Genomic DNA, 23,252 nt, shown 5'->3' on the forward strand with positions numbered 1-23,252 from the left:
TTATATCAATTTAAATTTTGAATTTTTTTAGTGTATCAAATATCAATTTACACTCTCTATCAAATTTTGTTCAACCTATGTATGGTAAAACTTGTGGTTTGAGTCAATCAACCTCCTAAATTTTTATAAATCAATCAATTTAAACTTTTCATTATGATTACCTTTGAAAATCATCCATGCAGTGATTATCAAATATGTGTAGAATTCTTCACATGTTAATTTTACAAAATGAACGTTTAGAATAAATGCATTGGCGTTTCTCAAAAGAAATTATGACTAAAAGTCTAATTTAACTCATTTATGAAAGTATAGAATTTTAATTGATATAATTATAAATTCCACACGATCTCAAACGGAAGGTAATAAATGGTATAAATAGATACATTTATAAAAATTCAGGTTTAAATTGATACAATATAAATTCATGGTTTAAATTGATACAATCTCTAACGTTTAAGGATATAAATTGATATTTTTTTCAATAAAAATTACCTAAATTTTGGACTGGGATTAAAATGTTGAAGTTGATGTCGATATAAGAATTTCAATTTTACCATCGACAAAATATATCAATGAACATTTTTTGTAAATAAAAAATTAAACATATATATATTTAAAGTAATAATTAAATATTTTTAATTTGGAACTAAGTTATAAATTTATAATAAATCTTGCTATTATTATTAATATGCATATTGAGATTAATATATGACGTATATTTATGTTAGATATATATTTATAAGAAGGTATGTCGGAGATATCAATCATTAATGTTTAATATCAATTTCCATATATTTCGATTCTTGATTAAGAGCTAAATTAACCTGATCTTATTCCATGAAAAGAAAAACATTCCCAAATCAGAATTTAACTTAAATTGAAGCACTAAACTGAAAAAAGAAAAGGATAACAAGGACCAAAAAGTAAATTAAAGTGACTTTGATCTTGAATTTAGCCATTTGAACACGGGAAGAAAAGAAACAAAATCCACTCCATGGCACGCTGTCGTTTTGTTTTTATCCACTGCTTTTGCACACTTCGATTGACCTCATTCTAAATTACCATTATCTCCTCGATAAGATGCCTTTTTCTATTATGATAAGAAGGGTAATATGATCATTATGGTATAAAACTCCAAAATAGGCCTTTGTCTTTCTCTGTCTTTTTGAGGGGTATTTTTATAAATAATCTTAATGCCCGTGACATTCATGCAAGTACAGACAGCAGAATTTCTCTCTCCTCTCTCATATTTTTAATTTTTAATATTTTTTTCCACATGAATAGTGGACTTTGCAGAGTATTAGGTTGTACTATTCATGTACTGTTTTTTTTTTTTTAGAATTTTTATAAAATTAGTGGATTATTGATAGAAATATAGTGGATATAATATAATGTATTAATATCATATTGTTATTCAGATCATGATCGATTGTGACTTCTTTTAATAATAATTGTTTGAGTTTTGTAATTATATAAACATGCAATGAGGGTTTTGATCTTACAAAATTGTTTTTTTTTTTTTTTTTTTTTTTTTTTTGTGCTTAGCTTCTAGTTCTCTATGACGAAGTTTTGAAATTTGGTTGAATTTTTAACATATTTTTACAACTTAAGATTATAAAATAAATAGAATTTTAGACTTCAATTCCAATTTTCAAACCAACTCGTTTGCTACCTTAACGTGGAGAGAGTGTATTAAATTTTCAAAAAGATTCAAACTTTGAAGTCGGTTTACTCCTGAATTTTGAAGATTTTCATTTTAACTCTTGAAATTTAAAGTTTGTTTTAGAATAATCTTTGAGATTTTTGTCGTTCAATTCATAGGATGAAAAAATTATGTTTGCCTTATATTGTTGGTTATGTAAATAAATCTAAACACATATGAAAGTAAGTTTGAGAGTTAAAGTTAGGAAAAAAAAAATTATAAACAAAAACAAAAAGAATAATTAGAGGTATGAGATTGAAATGAAGAAGAAAAAAATATATGGTCTGTCATAGACGTCACGTTTTTACTTTTTTTTTTTTATGTATTCACATAAGCAAAATCAATTTTATACATCAAAAGTGATCTATAAAGATTGTTTTGAAACAAACTTCAAATTTCTAAGATTAAAATGAAACTTTTAAAAGTTTAGAGATATATAATCGGAAGTAACCTATAGTTAAACAAGAAACCAAAACCTTGATATATGTGCTCTCTCAATGTACTTATAAATTCTATATAGGTATGAGTGAGTTGAAATATAGCATATAAAACCATGGAAAATAAAGAAACATTTTGGGCACAAATGGGCAAAGTGTCTTTTGATAGGGTCATATCAGCAAAAAAGTAATATATTTTTTTGTATTTATTTTTGGCTTTAACTTGAAATAATTATATATATATAATTGTCTTCTTGTCATCCATTTGCTTTTATATATAATTAAAGTATTTATCTTTGTTATTCCTTAAAAAGACAACCTATATCTTCACGAGATCAATGTTTCATCTTCATCATAGCTTTAAATATGTATGATGAAATTTTTTTTCATTTATTTCTCTTGATCAATAGATCTAAAAAGTATATACTTTAATTGCAAGTTGTAGATGAGATCATGATTCAAAATTGGAAAAACAAAATCAAGAATAAAGATCAGTCCTTTTCTTTCTTTTTTTTTTTTATCCCTAGTACTACTTTGCCATTTTTGTTGTTTTATAAAAAGGAATTTAGTGAAAAAAATAATTTATTTTCCAATACTGAAATTGGTAATTCTAGAAGAAAATTTCAATTTATTTATTTCTTGAAACAAGATCATGAATTGTGATTTTAATATGGAAGCAACAAGTTTTAAAATGCGATCTTTCAGGTAAGTTATAGAATCTAAAATTGTTTAAAGGAGAGTTGGACATCTCAACGATGAGATTAGATACTCGCATTAGAAACAATAATACTCTAATAAGTTATGGTTAAATTTTACTTTTGTGATTTTAAAAAAAAAAATAAGGTTAAATATTATAAATGTTGATTTTTTTTTTTATACAAAAACAAACGTCGATTTTTTGTGTCAATTAAATCAATGGCTAGATGAAGTATTATAATTTTTATAATTAGGATTATTAACTTATAAGTTATCACCATGTTTTATGTTTTATTGAACAAATATTTAATTTCAATAGTGTGTTTTAAAAAGTGAAAATTAAAAATTAAAAACATGGTTGGTAATCGAACTTAAGAGTTAATTTTTTTTTTTTTAAAAAAAAATGTATCATTGGGACTTATATAAAAAATAAATAAATAAATAAGTAAAATCCCGCCCCCACCCCAAGGAAGCCAAAATGCATGATATAAATTATGAGACAAAAATGAAAAAGAATTTCTAGTTTTCAGAAAAAGAATGTGCAAATCACGGGCGTATGATTTGAAAGAGCCTACTTGCATCAAACTTTTTAATATATATATATATATATATAGATAAATTTTTGATAAATCTTAAAAGTAGTCTACTTCCTCTTTTCAAAAAAAATAATAATGACAATAATAATAATAATAATAATAGTCTACTTCTAATAAATCCAACCTATTTAATTTCTTTTCAAATGTAATGTATGGCTCAAATGAAGAAGAAATCTCACCATGTAAGGCACAAATAAAACATAAAAACTCAAAACAATGTAGCAACCAAACAATCGAACCCAAAAAGAAAACAAAACCACTCATAATTTAAGAAAAAAGGTTCCAAGGAGAACAATTCACTTGGTGCTCACCTATGAAGTACAGACACAGATACGACTACACGATACGAATATGACGATTCATCGATTTTTAAAAAACTAAGATACGATACGTCTAAGGATGTGTCATTTTTTTTTTATATTTTTTGTTAATATATATATTTCTAAAAAACGAGGATACTATTATGTTAAAGATACATTTTTTTTCTTTAAAAAAATCTAGGATAAAGATAAATTTAGCATACAAGTTAATAACAATAGCACAAAATAGAATACAAATACTGAAATACAATACAAAAAAAGAACAACATCTAAGATGTTGAAGTACAATAGTTAATAAAATGCAATAGAAAAGTGACTCATATTGTAAAGAAGAAGAAAATATTAGAGAGAGAAGTATGAAGATAAACAAAGAATTTATTGTTGAAGATGTCCAAATGATTTATATTTTGGTGGACTTTGTGGGGACTCAAATGTGAAGATGACGATTAGATGATTCTAGTCTAGGGTTTGGTCCGTTATTTTTTCTTTTTTCTCTTTTAGTTTCGGACTTGAGTAGTCAACTTTTTAAATAGGTTGCCTGATTTTAAATTGGGAAAAATTAGATGAGTTACTTGTCTTTTTTCTTTAAAAAAAAAAAAGTACGCATAGAAATAGATACGTCAAATCGCGTGTCAGATACGTATTTGAAAAGTATAGATATGCCAACTCGCGTGTCAGATACGTATCTGGAAAGTATCGGTATTTGATACGTGTATGATACTGATTCTTTGCCTCACATGAAGTTTCTTCATAGGTGCCCACAATAGAAGCTCCTAACGACTTATACCAGCAAATAAAAAACTCTTACAGAATATCCAGATTAATCACCTAAGGAGAATGTAAAAGAGCACCATATATAGACTCACCTATTATGTTCGTGCCAAATATTGTAGTCATGATTTTAGCTAGCCATAATTTTTTAATCTTCTAAAACAATTCTAGCCCGTCATAATTTTTTTAAAAAAATGAAAATTTAAGCTAATTTAATATATTAACATACTATATATATTTAAACATATAAAATTGAAAGTTTAACGATAGAAATGGTACTCTTATCCGGGTAGAAATGGAATTTTTTTTCCCTATATTTTATTCATTGATATATATCTATATGAGTCCGAAAAAATATTGGGGAGTATAGTAAAAATATCAACAAAAAATCATTAATGTTAAGTTAATATTAATAATAGGACATTTTAACTTATTTTAAAATGGTAAAATGCTCATTCACATATTGAAATTAGTTTTTCACATTTTCACTGGTTAGAAAATACATCGTACTTTAATTTAATAAATTATTGAATAAACTCATCCATCCAATTATAAATCTACCATCCGTATTCAATTTATATGAGTCTATCTATAATAATTTACTTGATTTATTATGAGCTTTTTATTTGTTCATTGATTTTTTTTTTTTTTTTTTTTTTTTTTTGTGAACCGATTTTATTTGTAATGAATTGCTATTGGTAGCTAAAATTAAACCCACTAGAAATATACCCCTATCTTGTTTTTTGATTTTTTTTTTCCCTAAATGTTAACTTATACCATCCTCTTTTTTTTAGCATTAACCATAGTAATTTTACTTATAAAAAGTTATATCAACCATATAAAATTAGAACTTTTTCGAAATAAACAACAATTCAAATTTGAAGAAAAAAGTAAGCTCAACATGGTTGCATTCTCGACGACATATGATAACAAATGCTCCATAATATTTATAGGTATATCCATCTCACAAGTTAACAAGTTCAATCAATTAATACAGATTAGAGGTTTGAATCTCTCATATGTGTTTAGATATTTTTTAATTAAAAAGAAAAACATGAATTATTTTAAATGATAAATCTGCAGAAAATATTTATAAATAATAGCAAAACATCACAGTCTATCTACGTTAAACAACGATAGACCGTGATAAACTACTATTTGTGTCTATCATGATAGAGATAGACATAGATAATAGTTTATCGCAGTCTATCTAAAATTTTCTGCTATATTTATAAATATTTTGGTTCATTTTCCTATATTTAAAAACAACCCAAAGAAATATATTGATCCAAAAAAAACAAATCCCTATCTCTTCTTCTTTGTAACGACCTAACCTTTCGAGTACTCTGACAAGGGTTGTTACTCATAATTACACATTTACATTCAAAACATTATGACCATTGAAGTAAAAATCATTAAAACAATAAAGATAGTTTTCCAAAATAAACTAGAAAGTTAATAATAACAAATAAGTAAACAATTAAGGAAAATAATATTTAAACAGATAAATTTTTTTTACCAATATCGAGTTTCAAATCAAAACTTTTAAATAGCTTAACAATGTAAACTAAGCGGAAACGATTTCTCAAGTCCTCATATGGCTCTGTCAAGGGTCTCATCTGTCACTCGCCAGCCTATTCCTGTCATTTCCTGAAAAACATAAAGGAAGAAAGGATGAGTATAACAATACCCAATAAGTGACCCACTACTAGGTCCTTTAGATTATCTGTTAGCTAGTTTATCTAAGCATTGATGTACACCCATTTCATTTCAATCGTAGTGATCCCGAACAGTCACCTATCAATCATAAACGTGATCCCAAAAGAACATGCATCAATCATAATGTGTAACCTAAAGGTACAAAAATCAGTCGTAAATATGAACCCGAAAGAACATGCATCAATCATAGTGTGTAACTCAAAGGTGCATAAATTAGTCGTAAACATGATCCCGAAGGAACATGCATCAGATATATTAGTAATTTAATCATATGTGTAAACCTGCCTAAATAAGAAAAACTAATAAGGACTTTATAACTTAGCATGCATCAGTTTTCATATAACTCATGTGTTATATTTTACAGTCATTTATCTTTGGGGTAAAATTACTAATATATCCTCAGTCATCTTTTCATAACATCATGGTCAAATAGTCCATTCAATCAATATCATTAAATCATGCAGTTCCATTAGTCAAAAGTTAATAGTCCAAACAGTCAAGAGTGATCAGTCAAATCAATCTTATAAGTCTCAAGAAAATAGTCCAAGCAGTCAAAAGTATACAGTCCAAGTGGTAGGGACAACTAGCTCGAAGATGAATCAGTAGAAAGTCACTTATTTGAATTTAGGCCCAAATGTTGTTGTTGAAGCAACCAATCTCCAACGAGAATCTTGAACTAATGTCCCTAACACAAAACACAACATTCAAAATCAACCCAAGAAAAAGAAATCTTCATTTAAATCTTTAAGCCCAATTCCAAAACACCCAATTCACCTTAACCTTTGATGTTTCCAAATAAATTCTGAGGTCTAATTACTTACCTAAAATTATGCCCAAAACGTCAAAAATCAACCTGATGAACAATAGTTAATTGTACACCAGCTCCAAGCTATTGGGCAAGAAAGAATTAACCCAAAAATTAAGTAGGTACTCAACCAAAAATCCAACATCTCACCATTAAACCAGGATCTTACCCCGAAACCAAGATCTAGTCAAAAACCTATAATCGAAGGCGCGGAGAAACTGATGACCCACAGTTGGAAACTTCGACAAGACCTGGCAGCGCGCGAATGGCTAGAGAAGGTCGTCGACATGGCAACTAAACGAAACCCACGGACAAGCTGCTCAGATGAACAACCAAGCAGCACAAACTCACAACAACGGCGCTGGAGTCAACGACGAATGCGACGAACGAGCATTGGCGATGGTGGCTAGGGCTACTCGATGGTGAAGGGAAAAAAAAAAGCTGAAGGTCAAATTAAATCCAATATTTCAAATCCTTTCTAAAATTATTTTAAATCTTCCATCTACAAAAATAAATTGAATTATCTTAATAAAATAATCCAATTTTCATTTGCAAGTCAAATTAAATCCAAATTAATTCAAAATAATTAAACTGAATTTAACTTAGCAAAATACTTAAATCTCGAATCTCAATTTATCTAAATAGTCTAAAATAAATTAATACTTAATTACATAATAAATCAAAGTGTTACCTTCTTTCCACATTTTTTTGATATACTTTGAAGACTCTATAAGATTATCACAACTTTTTGCAAAATCCACTTTTTTAACTTGATTTCTATAGTAACAAATGAAAATTATGGAATAAAAAAAAGTCTAGAAGTTGAGCTATGTCATTTATTTGGCTAAGTATATGTTTCAATGTCTAATGTCGGGATGTTATTAATCAATTTAATTGCTAAGTTTTGATTTAGTCACTTACATATATTAATATTTTTCAATTTAGTGTCTCACAATTGGTAAATGTCAAAACTAGTCGACAATAAATTTGTGTAATATGATACTTATTGAATTAGTAGAAATGTCATATATGATATAATTATATAAGAAAGCAAAAATCTTAAATTTGCCTTATTCGTAGGAATTTCATGTTTTATTCTCTAAGTTTCACAAATTCACTAAACATTATGTCATATGTGTTTATTTAAAAAAAGAAAAGAAAAAAAAATTAACCTTTACTAATAATAAAGGACTAGTTATATATATAAGAGACTAAATTATAACTTGACGAAGGATAAAAACTTAACCAAACTAAATACATAAATAATATTCATATTTTATGTCTTGAATCTCTGTACAATTGAAAACATGGTTAAATTAACTTTAAAAATAATGAATTCATAAATAGCCATCCACTAATCTTAAATTTGGCCTAACTAATTGAATCAAATACAAAAATAGGACAAATACACGTGATGTATATAGAAAGTAAATCCATTAAATTAAAATTTTGTAGTGAGAAAATAAATTATATATTTAAATAAAAGAAAAAGAAAAGTGAGATATTTCAAAACTGAAGGGTGGCGGCACTCCATATCAGCCGTCAGATCTTTGCAAAGGTCGGCAACGTTTAAATCCCACAAGATTCCTTCTTCCATTATCCATAATCCGTATTTCACTTTTTCTTAAATAATAATAATAATTATTATTATTAGTAGTAGTATTGAAGGATCGGTCGCTGGTTACAATGATGACACGTGTCGAATGATTACAGGTTTCGACGTCATTCACGGTCACAGGCAGTGAGGGAAAGCGTGTGCCATTGTCTCACAACGCACGAGTGGTTTTGTTTCGCTTTGCCTTCGCCCAATATTGAACGACCCACTAAGCACTCTCTTCGTGACTTTCTTGACCAATTCTTTTTCCTTTTAAATTTTAATTTTGTTTTCCTATTGAATTAAAAGAGGGGGAAAAAAAAAAACATATGTGAACTGATTGTAAACAAATTCATTTTTGCAAGTACAACTAACCTAAATTAGGTATTATCATCTTCGAGATCAGAGTTTTGACCTCTCAATTTATATATTGTCAAAAAAAAAATTGAAATTTTTTATAATAAAAAAAAATCTGACTTCAAGATTAGAGGTTTTATCCTATATCACGTAGGGTAAAAAAATTCAAAGTTTTCTTATAACAAGAAAAAAAATTAGACTTAGTTAACAAAAAAGAAAGAAAAAATCGAATTTTGAGATCAGAGGTTTGATTCCTCATTGTATATAAGGTCAAAAAACTTTCGAAGTTTTTCCATAATAAAATAGAAAATAGTACAAAAGTTACCCCAAACATGTTATAGTATAACTAATTTGAAATTGTCTAAGATTCCTATACTTTAGTAGTGGTACTCTTATTTGTTATCTAATATCACTACCACAAAGCAATGATCACATGGATAAATATTATATCGATTTCTTTTTTTGTAATTTTTTTAGTACAATTTTTTTTTAATAATTTCTTTATTGGTCCATCTTTTTCTTTTAGAAAATGGTTTTTTCAATTAAAAAATAATGCACAAAATTTATTTAAAAAAATTAAGACAATAAAGTGTGAAAAGATTAAGACCACAAATCTCATGATTATTAACACATATCATATTTCAGTTGATCAATTATACTCACTTTGGCTATTTATAATTTTCTTTCTATAGTATAATATTTTTTTTTAATTGTTGGTTGTTAATTGTTAATATAATAATATTGTCATTAGTTAATTAGTATTTTTTTTTTTTACAACATTAAGCAGCTTTAAGGAGAAAAAATTAGCAAATTGCTTAATTAAGAAAAACAAAAAACAAAAAACAGCAGCTTTTAGGAAGTTTCTTCACATTTATTGAAAATATTTGTTTTTGCTTTTCAAAAAAAATTACCTACATTTCTTTTTAATTTGTTTTCATGGATGACCTGCTTTCCAAAATCCACTAAATTGAGTCCTTTTCCTTTTAGTTCCCTATTTCCAACCTCATATTGAGAGGTTTCAATTTATAATAGATTTCAAATGAATTTGATTGTTTGGTATGGTAAGAAATAGAATGATTTTAAAATCTAAAGTGATTTCAAATTTTGTTTTATTTAAAAAAAATTCTGGACTAAAATGCTCAAATTTTATTGGATTTCATAGGATTTGAAAGTAAATTACTTAATTAACCTTGTCAAATTCTAATTTTCAATTAATACATCATAGTTAAAAGCCTATGTTAGTAAATTATTAACTTCTTTTCTTTTCTGGTTACATCCAAACATCCAAACACAAACTTTTAAATGCATTCATTTCAAATTTTTCTCGTTCCAAACAAAGTAATTAATTTAAAATCATTTCTCGAACTTCAAATCAGAAGATTTAAAATCATTTCTTAAACTTTCTTGAATCCAAATAGAGAGTACAAGCCTCTAGGCAGTGAATGAGTTGTACGAAAGCTTTAACAATGTTTACGAGTTCAATTTTTTTTATATTGAATTATTACTTGCTAGTTAGAATTGGTTGGTAGAAAAAAATGTGAACAAGTTCTAAGATTTTTATATTGTTGTGAGATATGATTGTGCTGAAAATGCTATCTAATCTATGGAAGGAAAGTCAAGAAAGATCACCCAACCTTTTTGACCACAAGTCTTAATTATTGAGTCTTGATATATCCAATTCTTTAACCATTTTAGTATACTTCATGGTAGGATATCGATATCATATTATTACTACCTTATATATCTTTTAGAAGGTATATGTGACAAGTAGTAAAGCTGTGAAGTCTAGAGAATTATGAATTTTTGGGTACACAATATAAGAAGTTAATAACATATAAATTTTGATGTTTTTAACCAAGAACTTCTTCAGTTACAAGGAGTTATAGTTGACAACTTCAATCCCTTAATTCCTTAGATCGAACATACCTAGTTCTTATATATGGTTGGAAAAATAACCAAACAAAAAAATGATGTAATTATAAGTGCAAAAAAATTGAAATTAACTTACCCCAAACTCATTGAATATCTTCCAATATAGATGGAAGATGTAAGGAAAAATTGAGGCTAGTAGCATTGTTCTAATCTCAAAGAAAAATTATAACCTAAATATGTGAAGCAAATATCTTTTAATTGACCCATTAAAGATAGGAGGAAGAAGAGGTGGAGCATTAACGCTATAGTTTATACTAACTCCAAACACAAAGTTATAATGTATACCAAAATATGCAAGCAACGGTAAAAATGAGTATAGTTTCAGTAGTAATTGGTACGAACTCAATCTCTCCTTTAAGGTAAAATATTTGATCGCTCATCTCTATAATTGTTATACTAAAATATGTGCATCTATTTAATTATAACAAATTTCATCATATATATATGAAAGATTGAAAAATATCTCATGGTAGCATTTATAATGATGAAAAGCTTTTAGAGAAAGACATAACTAGTAGGTGCATTATTTTGTCTTTTCAAGAAAAAAAAGTTGTAACCTTCCTATCATGGAAGGATTACTATCACAAAAAGTGAAGAACTTATGAGCACTATTATTACAAATTACAATGACTTTGATCTTGAAGCAACACAATTCTTTTTACAATAATCAACATTATGAAATGTCATCTCATGAAAAGATGTTTTTCTTATCTCAATTTATTAATAAAATCAATGTAGATTTATATCCAAAAATACAATGCAAATGGAAAGAAAATATTTTATTTGTATTTAGGTCATATTTATTCCACTGTAAAAATAATAAATTAATGGTAATGTAAAAAATAAATCCATTTGATTACTTTTTAGTGTTGTTTACTTGTGTTTTGCATTCGTACTAATACATGGAACCTACTTTTAAATCTGTAATTAAAAAATGGAAATTGATTGACGAGCGGAATGTGCTCAATCCAGTTACGTTTAAAAATTACGTTGTATCGTTACAATTACCATTAACAGAGGAAAATTATAAATTTTGACACATTTATTGTTACCGTTTGACCCTCAGAGGTAATGATGACAGTAACAGTAACAATAAATGTGACAAAATTTATAATTCTAAGTAAATACGATAAAAAAAATGATCCAATTACATTTAATTAAAGTATGGATTATGTATGTGGATTTGGGTTATTTTATTAGAGTGGACCTATGTGATCTAATTAATTAAGGCCCTAATTTACTGTATGGACCGATAAAAGTCCATTCCTAGTAATAATGTGGCAAATTTAAATTTAAATTTAGTTGATATTTTGGTGAATTTAAATTTAAATTTGATTAATGATATTTGGTGATATTCACATATTTATGTTACTTTAATTGTATTATTGTACGCAATTATTGGGTGAATTATGGTAAAGACTATTTGGTGTTCGTTTTTCATTATTTTTGTACAATAATGTTGTTATATTATTGTATCTTATATTTTAGATTTGATTGATCAAAATAATATGTTAACAAAGTAGCCTTTGTTATCTAGATTAATTTAATTATGAAATATAAGATGTGCATATTTATAATTTATGTGGATAATAATCGGTCCAAAGAAAGATAATTATTTGGCCAAATTGTGGGTATGCATGTAGTATTGAGTATGTGACAATTATAAAAATTGCTCATGTAAAAAATAATCGGTTCAAAGTATAGCTATTTTTTTTTTACAGAGTTTATTATCAGTATTTTGATTACTACATTGAGAGTACCATTTATTGTTGGTGTTTTTGCCCAAGGCTGAACATCAATGTCATGCTAGGTATCTTGTTAAAGAGGACCTACCACATATGTGAAATTATTTTGTTAGATTTTAATTGTGAGTATATATTTTGTTGTTTATTGTTTCAGTTGGTCTTCATATTTGGAAATTTGAGTTCAATCCCTAAGTTAATGGATCGAACTTCAAGATTTGGAAGGAGCCTAGAGATATTTCTCGTGTGTATGGATTTGACCTTGCATTAAGGACTGATAAACCTACTTCACTTAGGAACAGCCAAATACAACTAATATAGAGAAGTGGGAACGGTCAAATCACATGTGTCTAATGATCATTGAGCACTCCATTCTGAAGTATTTTTGGGGCTCTATCACGGAAAGTGAAATGCCAATAAGTTCCTTGCTCAAATTGAGAAAAATTTTGCTAAAAATGAAAAGGGGAAGTAAGTAGTCTTTTTTACTTCTTTAACTTCTATGAGGTATAAAGGCAATGGAAACATAAGGGATTACATTATGGAATTGTTCGATCTCGCAGGTAAATTAAAGGCACCTGATATCGAGATAAATGAAAATTTACTCGTGCATCTAGTACTTATCTCTCTTCTTGCACAATTCACTCAGTTTACAATAAACTATGATACTCAGAATGATAAATGGAGTATTAATGAACTTATCTCACAATGTGGACAAGAAGAAGATAGGATTAAGAGAGAAAGTACAGAAAGTGATCATTTGGCAATTGGCTCTCGTAAGAAGAAAATGAAATTTGTGGATTCTACAGAAGGGACATCTCAACAGAATAAAAATAAGAAATAAGCCACTGAAAATCCTTATTATTTTTTTTTTTTTTTGCAAAAATGAAGGTCACTTCAAGAAAGATTGTCTCAAGTACGCCAAGTGACGTGTAAAGAAAGAGTAAACTTCTTAATGGTGTTGACAACCAACAAGTGAAAGCAATTTGGATCTTAAGTACTCTAATTCCATGAATTTTATCAATCAAGCAAACATGTTCATTACAAGAAATACGGTTTATGAAGTTACCTTTGAAGAACTTTTCAATCCTTCAAATTCAGCTTGAAATGTCCTCTCCAACAGATTGTAGACCACCACTTGATCTTTCCTATTATCCTCTAGGACCTTAGATTGGAAGGTGGATTTCAAAATGAGTTGAATTCTTAGAGAAAAAGAGAAATTTCAGGTTTGGTATCCAAAAGTTGAAGAACCCCTTCTTACTCAAAATCTCAACCTTTTTATTAAGATTGCATGTCCTCCTTCAGCTAAATAATATGATATATGTTAAGTCAAATCCATACAATTAGATTACATAGTTAATTGGCACCATAATCCGATCAATTAGTGGAGTTGGAGGTGGAATGTAGGTGTTCAATGTGGGAGAAAACCATTAAACATGATTTTTCATTTTAAATTAATTTTAAACAAAACATCAATTTCTAATTTTAAATTGAATTCAAAATTCATTTTTTTTCAAAGTTTTGAAATCAAAATTTCAAAAATGAAATTATAATTTTATATAAAATATTAGTTCAATAATTAATATTATATAAAATTTATTAATTTTTCAAACAAAATTAATTCTGTAATTAATTTAGTACAAATTTAATTCTCAATAATTAATTAGAAATTTTCATTAATTATATTAATGTAATATCAAATATTAAATTAATTAAACAACAACCCTTCAACTATGAATCTCTATTCATGTAATTAATATTTAAATCAAATTTAAGTATTATCCAATTATCTAATTTCGTTAAATGAAACGTTTAATTATATCGTATATAATAAATAATTCCCTTAATTCGAAGTTGAACATTTCAAATTTTCTCATCACGTCAGGTTTAATCCATTTGTGAACTAGTAGGATGACCTAATAGACCTACAGTTCATGAGCTCCAACGATCCGAAATTAATTGACTAAACTCTTTAAATCGAATTATTCACCATTCATTAACTACCAGGTCACTCCACTAAAGCCCAGTAGTTGCACTCTCCTCACTGTAGATATATTTCTGTCCACTTGATTTAACCATGACCAGTAAGTCGATCCTTCACAGGTCGTTCATATTAACAATTGGGTCAAAATTATCATTTTACCCTAGTAACATCTTACTCCTTTAACTCTTCATTGATCCTCCAATGAATAATTGGTTTATGGTCCTACCAATAAACTGAGTCCCTCTCAGCCATAGAGAGGGTGGGATCTATTATTCAAGACTAGGAGTCAATACTTAAGGGAACAACCTATCTGCTAATCTTAAAACGGGTAGGAGTGAATGTTGTCTTGCAGGACTATATCCTTAGCTATCTATCCATTCTTATCCCAAAAATGGGAAGCTTATTGAGAGGCGATATTGAGCCTCTTATCTATGCAGATTAAAGGATAATCCCAAATAAACAGAAGTTCATAGTTAGTTCAGGATTAAGATCGAGTTACCTTAGGTCATCAAATTGAAATAATAAGTTTTAACAGTAAATTGCGTTATAAAGAAAAAGTGACTATTCTGTGGTCCAGTCTTATGCAAACATCATTCGCATAGAATTCCTCCACTCGTATGTCTCCACATGAGCGATTTCAGGATCACATCATTTGTATCAAATACAAAGCAAACCGCATCCATAGTGTCCCCAGGACAAGGTACCCAACCCTATCTTTATACTTATATATCGTTTTGGCTATATACCCAAATCTGATCCTCCTTTATGTCTCCACATAAGGTTCATGTATTCATGCTATAGCCAGGGGTTCATTAATTTATTGGATTTAGTTTACAAGTGCAATTTATATATTCAATAACAGCTCATTGAATAAACCTCAATAACATCTTTATTGCGAATAGAATGTGTTTAATATACAAACTACGAGTTTTTAGGACATACAACCTAACACTTCTTACTTTTGTTTGTTCTGAAGTTAATTTAGCTTTTATGTCCACAGATCCTTGGTAGGTAGATTCTAGTGTTACTACTCACATAAGTATATCAATGCAGGGTTGCCTGTAGAGTCGGCTGCCAAGTGATGTTAAAAGATTCATCTATGTGAGGCGATGGCAAAGCAGTTCCAGTTGATGCTATTGGAAATTTTAGATTACTTTTAAAAACTAGTTGTTATTTGGATTTGAATGAGACTTTGTTGTACCATCATTTAGATGAAATTTAGTTTCTATTTCTAGTTTAAAAATTTTTGGTTTTTCTTGTTCTTATAGAAATAATAAAGTTAGTCTTTTTCAAGATTCCAAGCCTATTGTTACCGGTTCTTTAATTGATAATCTATATATGCTTGATTCTTTTGCTTTATTTAACAAGATCCAGCTATCTAATTCATATGGTATAAAGCGTAAATTAAATGAGAACTCCACTATGTTATGGCACAAGCGTTTAGGTCACATCTCTAAACAGATAATTCAGATACTTGTGTCAGATGGAATTCTTGATTTCCTTGATTTAAGTAATTTCGATGTTTGTGTGGAATGTATTAAAGGAAAACAGACAAACATAAGAAAATTAGGTGTCAACAGATGTTTTGACGTCTTAGACCTAATACATACAGACATTAGTCTATTCTCTACGGCTTTTTGGAATGGACAAAAATATTTAATTACGTTCATAGACAACTATTCAAGATATGGATACCTATATTTAATTCATGAGAAGTCTCAATCTTTGAACAGTTTCAAGTCTTTCAAAGCTGCAGTTGAACTTCAACTTGGAAAGAAAATTAAGGCTGTCAAATTTGATCGTGGTGGTGTTACGATAGATATGATGGATCGGGTGAATAACGTCTAGGGCCTTTTGCCAAATACTTAGAGGAATGTGGAATCATCCCGCAATACACTATGTGGGGCAAACCCAACATGAATGGTGTAAGGAAACAACAAAATAGAATACTTAAGGATATGGTAAGAAGTATGACTAGTCATTCTTCTCTACCAGAATCTCTCTAGGATGAGGCACTAAAGACTGCAACATATATCCATAATAGGGTACTTAGTAAAGCAGTAGTTAAAATCTCTTTTGAGTTGTGGACAGGAAAGAAGCCTAGTATTAGGCATCTTCACATTTGGAGGTATCCAGGTAAGGCTAGGCCTTACAAGTTTAATGAAAGAAAATTGGACTAAAGAACTATTAGCTGCTATTTTGTTGGATATTATGAGCGCTCTCGGGGTTTCAAGTTTTATGATCCTACTTCTAGATCATTGTTTGAGACGGAAAATGCTAGATTCCTTGAGGATGTTGAGTTTGAGGGGAAAATAACATAAGGAAAGTTGTCTTTAAACAGGAATTAGTTTCTTTTCCTAATGTGGTTATAAATGATGTTCAAGCTCCAATTCCTAACTTCACTATTCAATTATAGAACAAGACAACATTTAAGTCTCCATTATTGACCCTGAAGTTCAAACTCAACAACTTCAAGAAGTGCCACTAAGGAGATTCACTAGAGAAAGAAAAAGAGCAATTCCAGATGATTGTATTGTATTTCTTCAAGAACATCAGGATGATGTGGGCATAATGGAAGATGATCTGATCAACTTCCAACAAGCTCTACAAGGTTCTAACTTTCAAAAGTGGATAAATGCTATGAAAGGGAAAATAAAATCGATGAAAGACAGTGACGTTTGGGAACTTGTCGAATTTCCATCAAGAGTGAAACCCATAAGTTGTAAATGATATTTAAAACCAAAAGGGATTCGCATGACAATATTGAAAGATATAAGACTCGTCTTGTTGCAAAAGGTTTTACTCAAAAGGAAAATATTGATTACAAAGAGACTTTCTATCTGATTTCATCAAAAGACTCTTTTAGGGTAATCATAGCATTGGTAGCTCACTTTGATTTAGAGCTACACCAAATGGATGTAAAAACTATATTTTTCAATGGGAACATTGATGAGTTGATTTATATGGTGCAACCAGAAAATTTTGTGTCTGGTAATTCAAATTCTATGTGTGCAAATTGAAGAAATCCATCTACGGTCTCAAGCAAGCCTCTCGTCAATGGTATCACAAATTCCATGAAATGATAACCTCCTTTGGTTTTGAGGTGAATATAGTGGATGATTGTGTATATCACAAGTTCAGTGGGAGTAAATCAATACTTCCGGTGTTATATGTCGATGGTATACTCATAGCAAGTAATGATGTACGTTTATTGCATGACACTAAGAGATTTCTCAAAAGAAATTTTGAGATGAAGGATCTTAGTGATGCTTCTTTTGTATTACGAATTGAAATATTACAAGATCGTTCTCAAGGTATTTTGAGATTATCACAAAAGAACTACATTGAAAAGATTTTGAGTAGATTTGACTTGAAAGATTGTGCACTAGGAGATACCCCGATCATTAAAGGTGATAAATTTCATTTAAATCAATACCCCAAGACCACACTCGATACTAAGGAGATGTAGAAGATTTCCTATGCATCGGCTGTTGGAAATCTAATGTACGCTCAAGTATGTACGCGTTCAAATATTGCATTCATAGTTGGGGTGTTAGGCAGATATTTGAGCAACCTGGGGATGAATCATTGGAAAGCAGCCAAATGGGTTATGAGGTATTTATAGAGAACAAAAGATTATATGTTCACTTATCAAAGATTGAAAATTTTGGAGATTGGGTATTCTAATTCCGACTATGCTGGATACCAAGACACTTTGCAATCCACTTCAGGCTATATCTTTATGTTGCCTGGAGGAGTTGTATCTTAGAGAAATGTTAAAAAAAAAACTTATGGTTTCTTCTACCATGGCTGCGAAGTTTATAGCTTGTTATGAGGCGTCCAATCATGGAATATGGTAGTGAAATTTTGTCACTGGGCTACAAATAGTGATTAACATAGAAAGACCACTAAAATTATTTTGTGATAATAAGTCGGCAGTAATGTATTCCAACAACAACAGATACAATACAAAGTCAAAGCACGTAGACTTGAAGTTTCTAGTTGTTAAAGAAAAAATTCATAATGGTCAAATTTCAATAGAACACATAGGAACAAACTTTATGGTGGTAGATCCATTGACTAAATGTTTACTACCTAAAGTTTTTCATGAGCATGTTGCTTACATGGGTGTTAATCAATTTTCTGATTTCATGGTTTAGTGGGAGTTTGTTATTGAGGATGTTCTTTGACCTTAGCTTGTGTATTTTCTATATAGAATAAAGTTGATTGGTTATGTATTATTATCTAAACTTGTTTATCATGCATGCGGTTTAAGTTTTTAAAAATAATCTCACTAAGGAATTTGGACCAACTGGAAACATGCATGATCAAGATCACTTTGCATGTAGTTTCCATGTTATCCATCCATACTTGATCTATGTTATTGAATGTATTGAAATTGATGATCAAGAAAGGTTTAGTTATAAGGGTAGTGACGAAAAAGTCGCCTTGATTATGTACTAATATAGGAGATAGACCAAATAGAATTAAAGAGGAATTCTATTATTGAAATAATCTGTTTATGCGTGCTTAAAGTTTATGTAATTTAATTATATTAGGTACAAGGACATAGCCCAAGTGGGAGATTGTTAGACGTATTTAAATAATAATACGTTTAATTAAAATATGGGCTATGTATGTGGATTAATAATTTATCACATTGGGTTATTTTATTAGAGTGAGTCCTATTATGTGATCTAATTAATTAAGGCTCTAGATTCCTAATTGAGTATGGACTTAATTGGTAGAAGCTCATTCCTAGTTAATTAGGGTTTATGAAAATCCTAATTGAACTAGTATATAAAGAGACCTTAAGGCTATGGTCTCCATAATACCAAAATGATAAACACTCAAGTCTTTTTTTAATCTCATCTAGATAGAGATCCACTAAGAACATTCAGAGTTTTGGTCGAAGAAGATAATAGCTACTTTAGAGTCATCATCAATTCGTCAATGAAATTCAGTACATATATATTCTTGATAATTTGGCATGAATAATCCTAGGATTTATCTATTCAATATAGTTATAAAGTAATTATGTTAACAGCCAATTCAATAAGAGACTTCTTTTCCAAAGTGATTACTCTTTTGGATTATATATAAAAATTGAAGATCAAGTTAAAAATAAATAAATAAAATAATAAATGTACACCAACTCATTGACATAATTATTTCCCACCTCACAAATATTTTAGACAAAAATGTTGATAATTTTACATATACAAATTAAATGGCCTTGAAAAGTTTTCAATTAAATTTTCATTTAAATAGAAATAAATCTTTTTGTTGTGTAATATAATTGTAAATGTATAATCAATTAGATTAATAAACTTGCAGAGTTTTAATATGATGGAGAGAGCATGCCTAGATTTCTTATTTGTTGATTAATTTTTTTAAAAAATGACATACTATGATTAGTGCTAGTTATACGATATCTAGTTGAAGTTAAACACAAACATACTAGTTATACAATCGTGAAAAGAATCATAATTTATGGACATCTATCACAACTTTACTTTAGTTGTAACTTTGATCAATGATATAAACGACTTGACAAACTACAATCATTGTGGCAGTCCGACCATAGCCACAATTGTGGGTATATGATAAGTTGGACACAAAATGTAGCAGAATGCTATCAATATTGCACATGAGGTGGTCGAAGAACATTACATATATACTTCTTCAATCCTTCGAATCCTTCATGGGTCGTGAATTTACGTTCAAGAACTTGGACTAAGCTAACAATTTTTTGATCTCGTTTAAGTCTAGCTAGTTCTAAGCACCAAGTCTCTCATGAATTTAAGTTTGTATTTATTTAATTTTACTAATTAATTAAGTTAGTATCTATTAACTCTGATTGCCTCCTCCACAATCTATTTTGGACCAAATATTTTGGCAATACTATAAGTTTTGTTATAAGGGTAGTTAAATGGTTAGTCACTGTTGTAAATATGCCTATTTATAGGTCTCTTTCGGTTAATAAATGCACATAGTAGATTTATTTACTCTGCTTTAATATGGTATCAGAGCAAATTAAAAAAAATTTTGACTTTTCGTTTTCCCTCCATCCAGCCACTCTTTTTCCGTGACTTTTCATCTTCAGAAGACCTTTTCGTTTTCCCTCCATCCGGCCGCCACTCCTCGTGACTTTTCGTTCTCCTTCTTCATCTGAAACGATGATCATGACCAAATCCGACGACTCAACCTCATCCGAAAATTCCAACTCCATGGAGAATGTTCGAGCTTCCCCATCTTCCATTCTTGAACAATATTAGAACCCTTATTTTCTTCATCCCTCAAACAACACCAGCCTTGTGCTCGTTTCCAATCTTCTTACGAAATCGAATTACAACTCGTGGAGTCAGGCGATGAAGATCGGGCTCACTGTCAAGAATAAACTTGGCTTCATCAATGGTGAAATCCCTCGACCTTCCAGTGAGTTACTCAGTATCTTGGATCATATGTAATGATGTTGTCACTGTGTGGATTCTTAACTCTCTTTCCAAAGAGATTTCTACTAGCATCAACTTCTCCGATTCCGCTCAAGAAATTTGGGCTGATTTACAAGAACGGTACCAGTGTAAAAATCGACCAAGAGTCTTCCAACTACGCCGTGAAATTTCCAACTTATCCCAAAATCAAGATTATGTCACCACATACTATGCCAAGTTGAAAACGTTGTGGAATGAACTCATCTCTTACCGCCCATCTTGTTCTTGTGGAAAATGCACTTGTGGTGGTGTCAAGAACCTACAGACTTACTTCCAAACATATTATGTTATGGCTTTTGTCATGGGTTTAAACAATTCATCTGCTCCTATCAGATCTCAATTGTTACTAATGGAATCAAAACCCCTTCTCTAGTTGCACAGGAGATTGACCAGAAAGCTTATCTTCATCTAATGCCACTGCCCTCCTTTAATGGTTCTTCTGCTTCCCACCAGCCTGCTCCAAGTAATTCTCGCAATACCAATCAAAACAAGAGGAAGGATAGACCGATCTGCACCCACTGCAATATTCAAGGGCATACTGTTGATCATTGTTACAAACTCCATGGATATCCACCAAGGCACAAGCTTTACAAACCTCATGAATTAGCAAGAGCAGGTCATTCTAATTCTCTATCCTCTTTAACATCTGAACAATGCCAAGGCTTATTGGCTATGCTCCAGTCCCATCTCAACAAGTCCAAAACAGCCACCATAGCAGCAACGTCCAATAAGGCAGATTATATCACTCCTACAGCTCACATTGCAGGTATTTGTTCCCTTTCTAATATATCTTCTGATCAGTGGATACTTGATTCTGGTGCATCAGCTCATATCTGTCATAATAAGGCCCTATTCACTACTCTAAGACAAATTAAACCGACAACTGTTATTTTGCCTAATCAGTCTCAGCTTCTGGTTGAATTTGTTGAGGATATTCAAGTCAGTACAGATATCATGCTACAAAATGTGCTATATATATCAGATTTCTGTTTCAACTTAATTTTCATAAGCTCTTTAACTTCCTATCTACCCGTCATGGTCACTTTTTTTTAGTGATTTTTACCTCATTCAGGACAAGTATTCTTTGAAGAAGATTGGCAAGGCTAACAAATGGAATGGATTATACTTGTTGCAAGCATCAGTTGATAAGTCCTTACATTCATTTTCACATACTACAAAACTTGTTTGTTCTTCTACTACTACATTCTCTGTTTCTACTTGACATAATCGGCTTGGACATCCATCATATAAACATCTTAGTTTCCTAAAAGACATTTTACATGTAGACATGGATAGTAATTGTAATAAATGCATGATTTGTCCTCTAGCAAAACAAAAACGACTGTCTTTTCAAGCCATAATAGACTTGTTGCTCGTGCTTTTGATCTTATACATTGTGATATTTGGGACCCTTACAATGAACCTACTCATGCTGGATATCGTTACTTTTTAACACTAGTTGATGATTATTCTCGGTACACTTGGATTTTTTTGATGAGGAACAAAAGTGAAGCTATTGCTATTGTTCCTTGTTTCTTTCAGTTGATTGAAACTCAATATGGTCTTTTCTTAAAAGCTTTTCGATCGGATAATGCACCAGAACTGGCCTTTACTGATTTTTTTGCTGCCAAAGGTGTTCTCCATCAGTTTTTTGTGTTGAACGGCCTCAACAAAATTCAATAGTAAAAAGAAAACATCAACATTTGTTAAATGTCGCACGATCTCTGTTATTTCAAGCTAGGTTACCTATCTTGTTTTGGGGAGAGTGCATCTTGACCGCATCTTATTTGATCAACCGCATTCCATCTCATATTTTGTTCTAATGAACACCTTACTATCGTTTGATTGATGAACATACTAACTATACTTCACTACGAACTTTTGGTTGTCTTTGTTTTGACTCTACTTTGCCTTCTCACAGGACCAAGTTTTAGCCTCAGGCCATTGCCTCTGTTTTTTTGGGATATCCCACTGATATCAAGGGCTATCGCTTATATGACATTGAGAAGAAGCAGTTCTTTATTTCACAGGATGTTATGTTTCATGAAGACATATTCCCTTTTCATCAAATCAATTCTCAAACAGAGGTACTTGACCCTTTTCCTG

The 23,252-nt window shown here is 29.8% G+C and overlaps 1 protein-coding gene across 1 annotated transcript; it reads left to right on the forward strand.

Annotated features, from left to right (window-relative positions):
• Positions 1 to 21,066: 21,066 nt before the first annotated feature.
• On the forward strand, positions 21,067 to 22,368 carry LOC150033705 (uncharacterized). Its single transcript, XM_090317030.1, has 3 exons — positions 21,067 to 21,396; positions 21,480 to 22,085; positions 22,219 to 22,368. The coding sequence occupies exons 1-3, from the start codon at positions 21,067 to 21,069 to the stop codon at positions 22,366 to 22,368; spliced, it is 1,086 nt and encodes a 361-aa protein (XP_090173156.1).
• Positions 22,369 to 23,252: the final 884 nt, after the last annotated feature.

The sequence above is a fragment of the Benincasa hispida genome, chromosome 9, assembly GCF_027475165.1.
Source record: "Benincasa hispida cultivar pf3 chromosome 9, pf3_genome.v1.1, whole genome shotgun sequence".
Lineage (NCBI taxonomy): Eukaryota > Viridiplantae > Streptophyta > Magnoliopsida > Cucurbitales > Cucurbitaceae > Benincasa > Benincasa hispida.

What these genes read in the sequence shown, in the direction of transcription:
- LOC150033705 (XM_090317030.1), top strand. Translation starts at nt 21,067, where the DNA reads ATGGTGAAATCCCTCGACCTTCCAGTGAGTTACTCAGTATCTTGGATC. An exon ending in GAAAATGCACTTGTGGTGGT is followed by an intron (nt 21,397 to 21,479) that starts GTCAAGAACCTA and finishes TGCTCCTATCAG; the next exon opens with ATCTCAATTGTTACTAATGG. An exon ending in AATTTGTTGAGGATATTCAA is followed by an intron (nt 22,086 to 22,218) that starts GTCAGTACAGAT and finishes TACCTCATTCAG; the next exon opens with GACAAGTATTCTTTGAAGAA.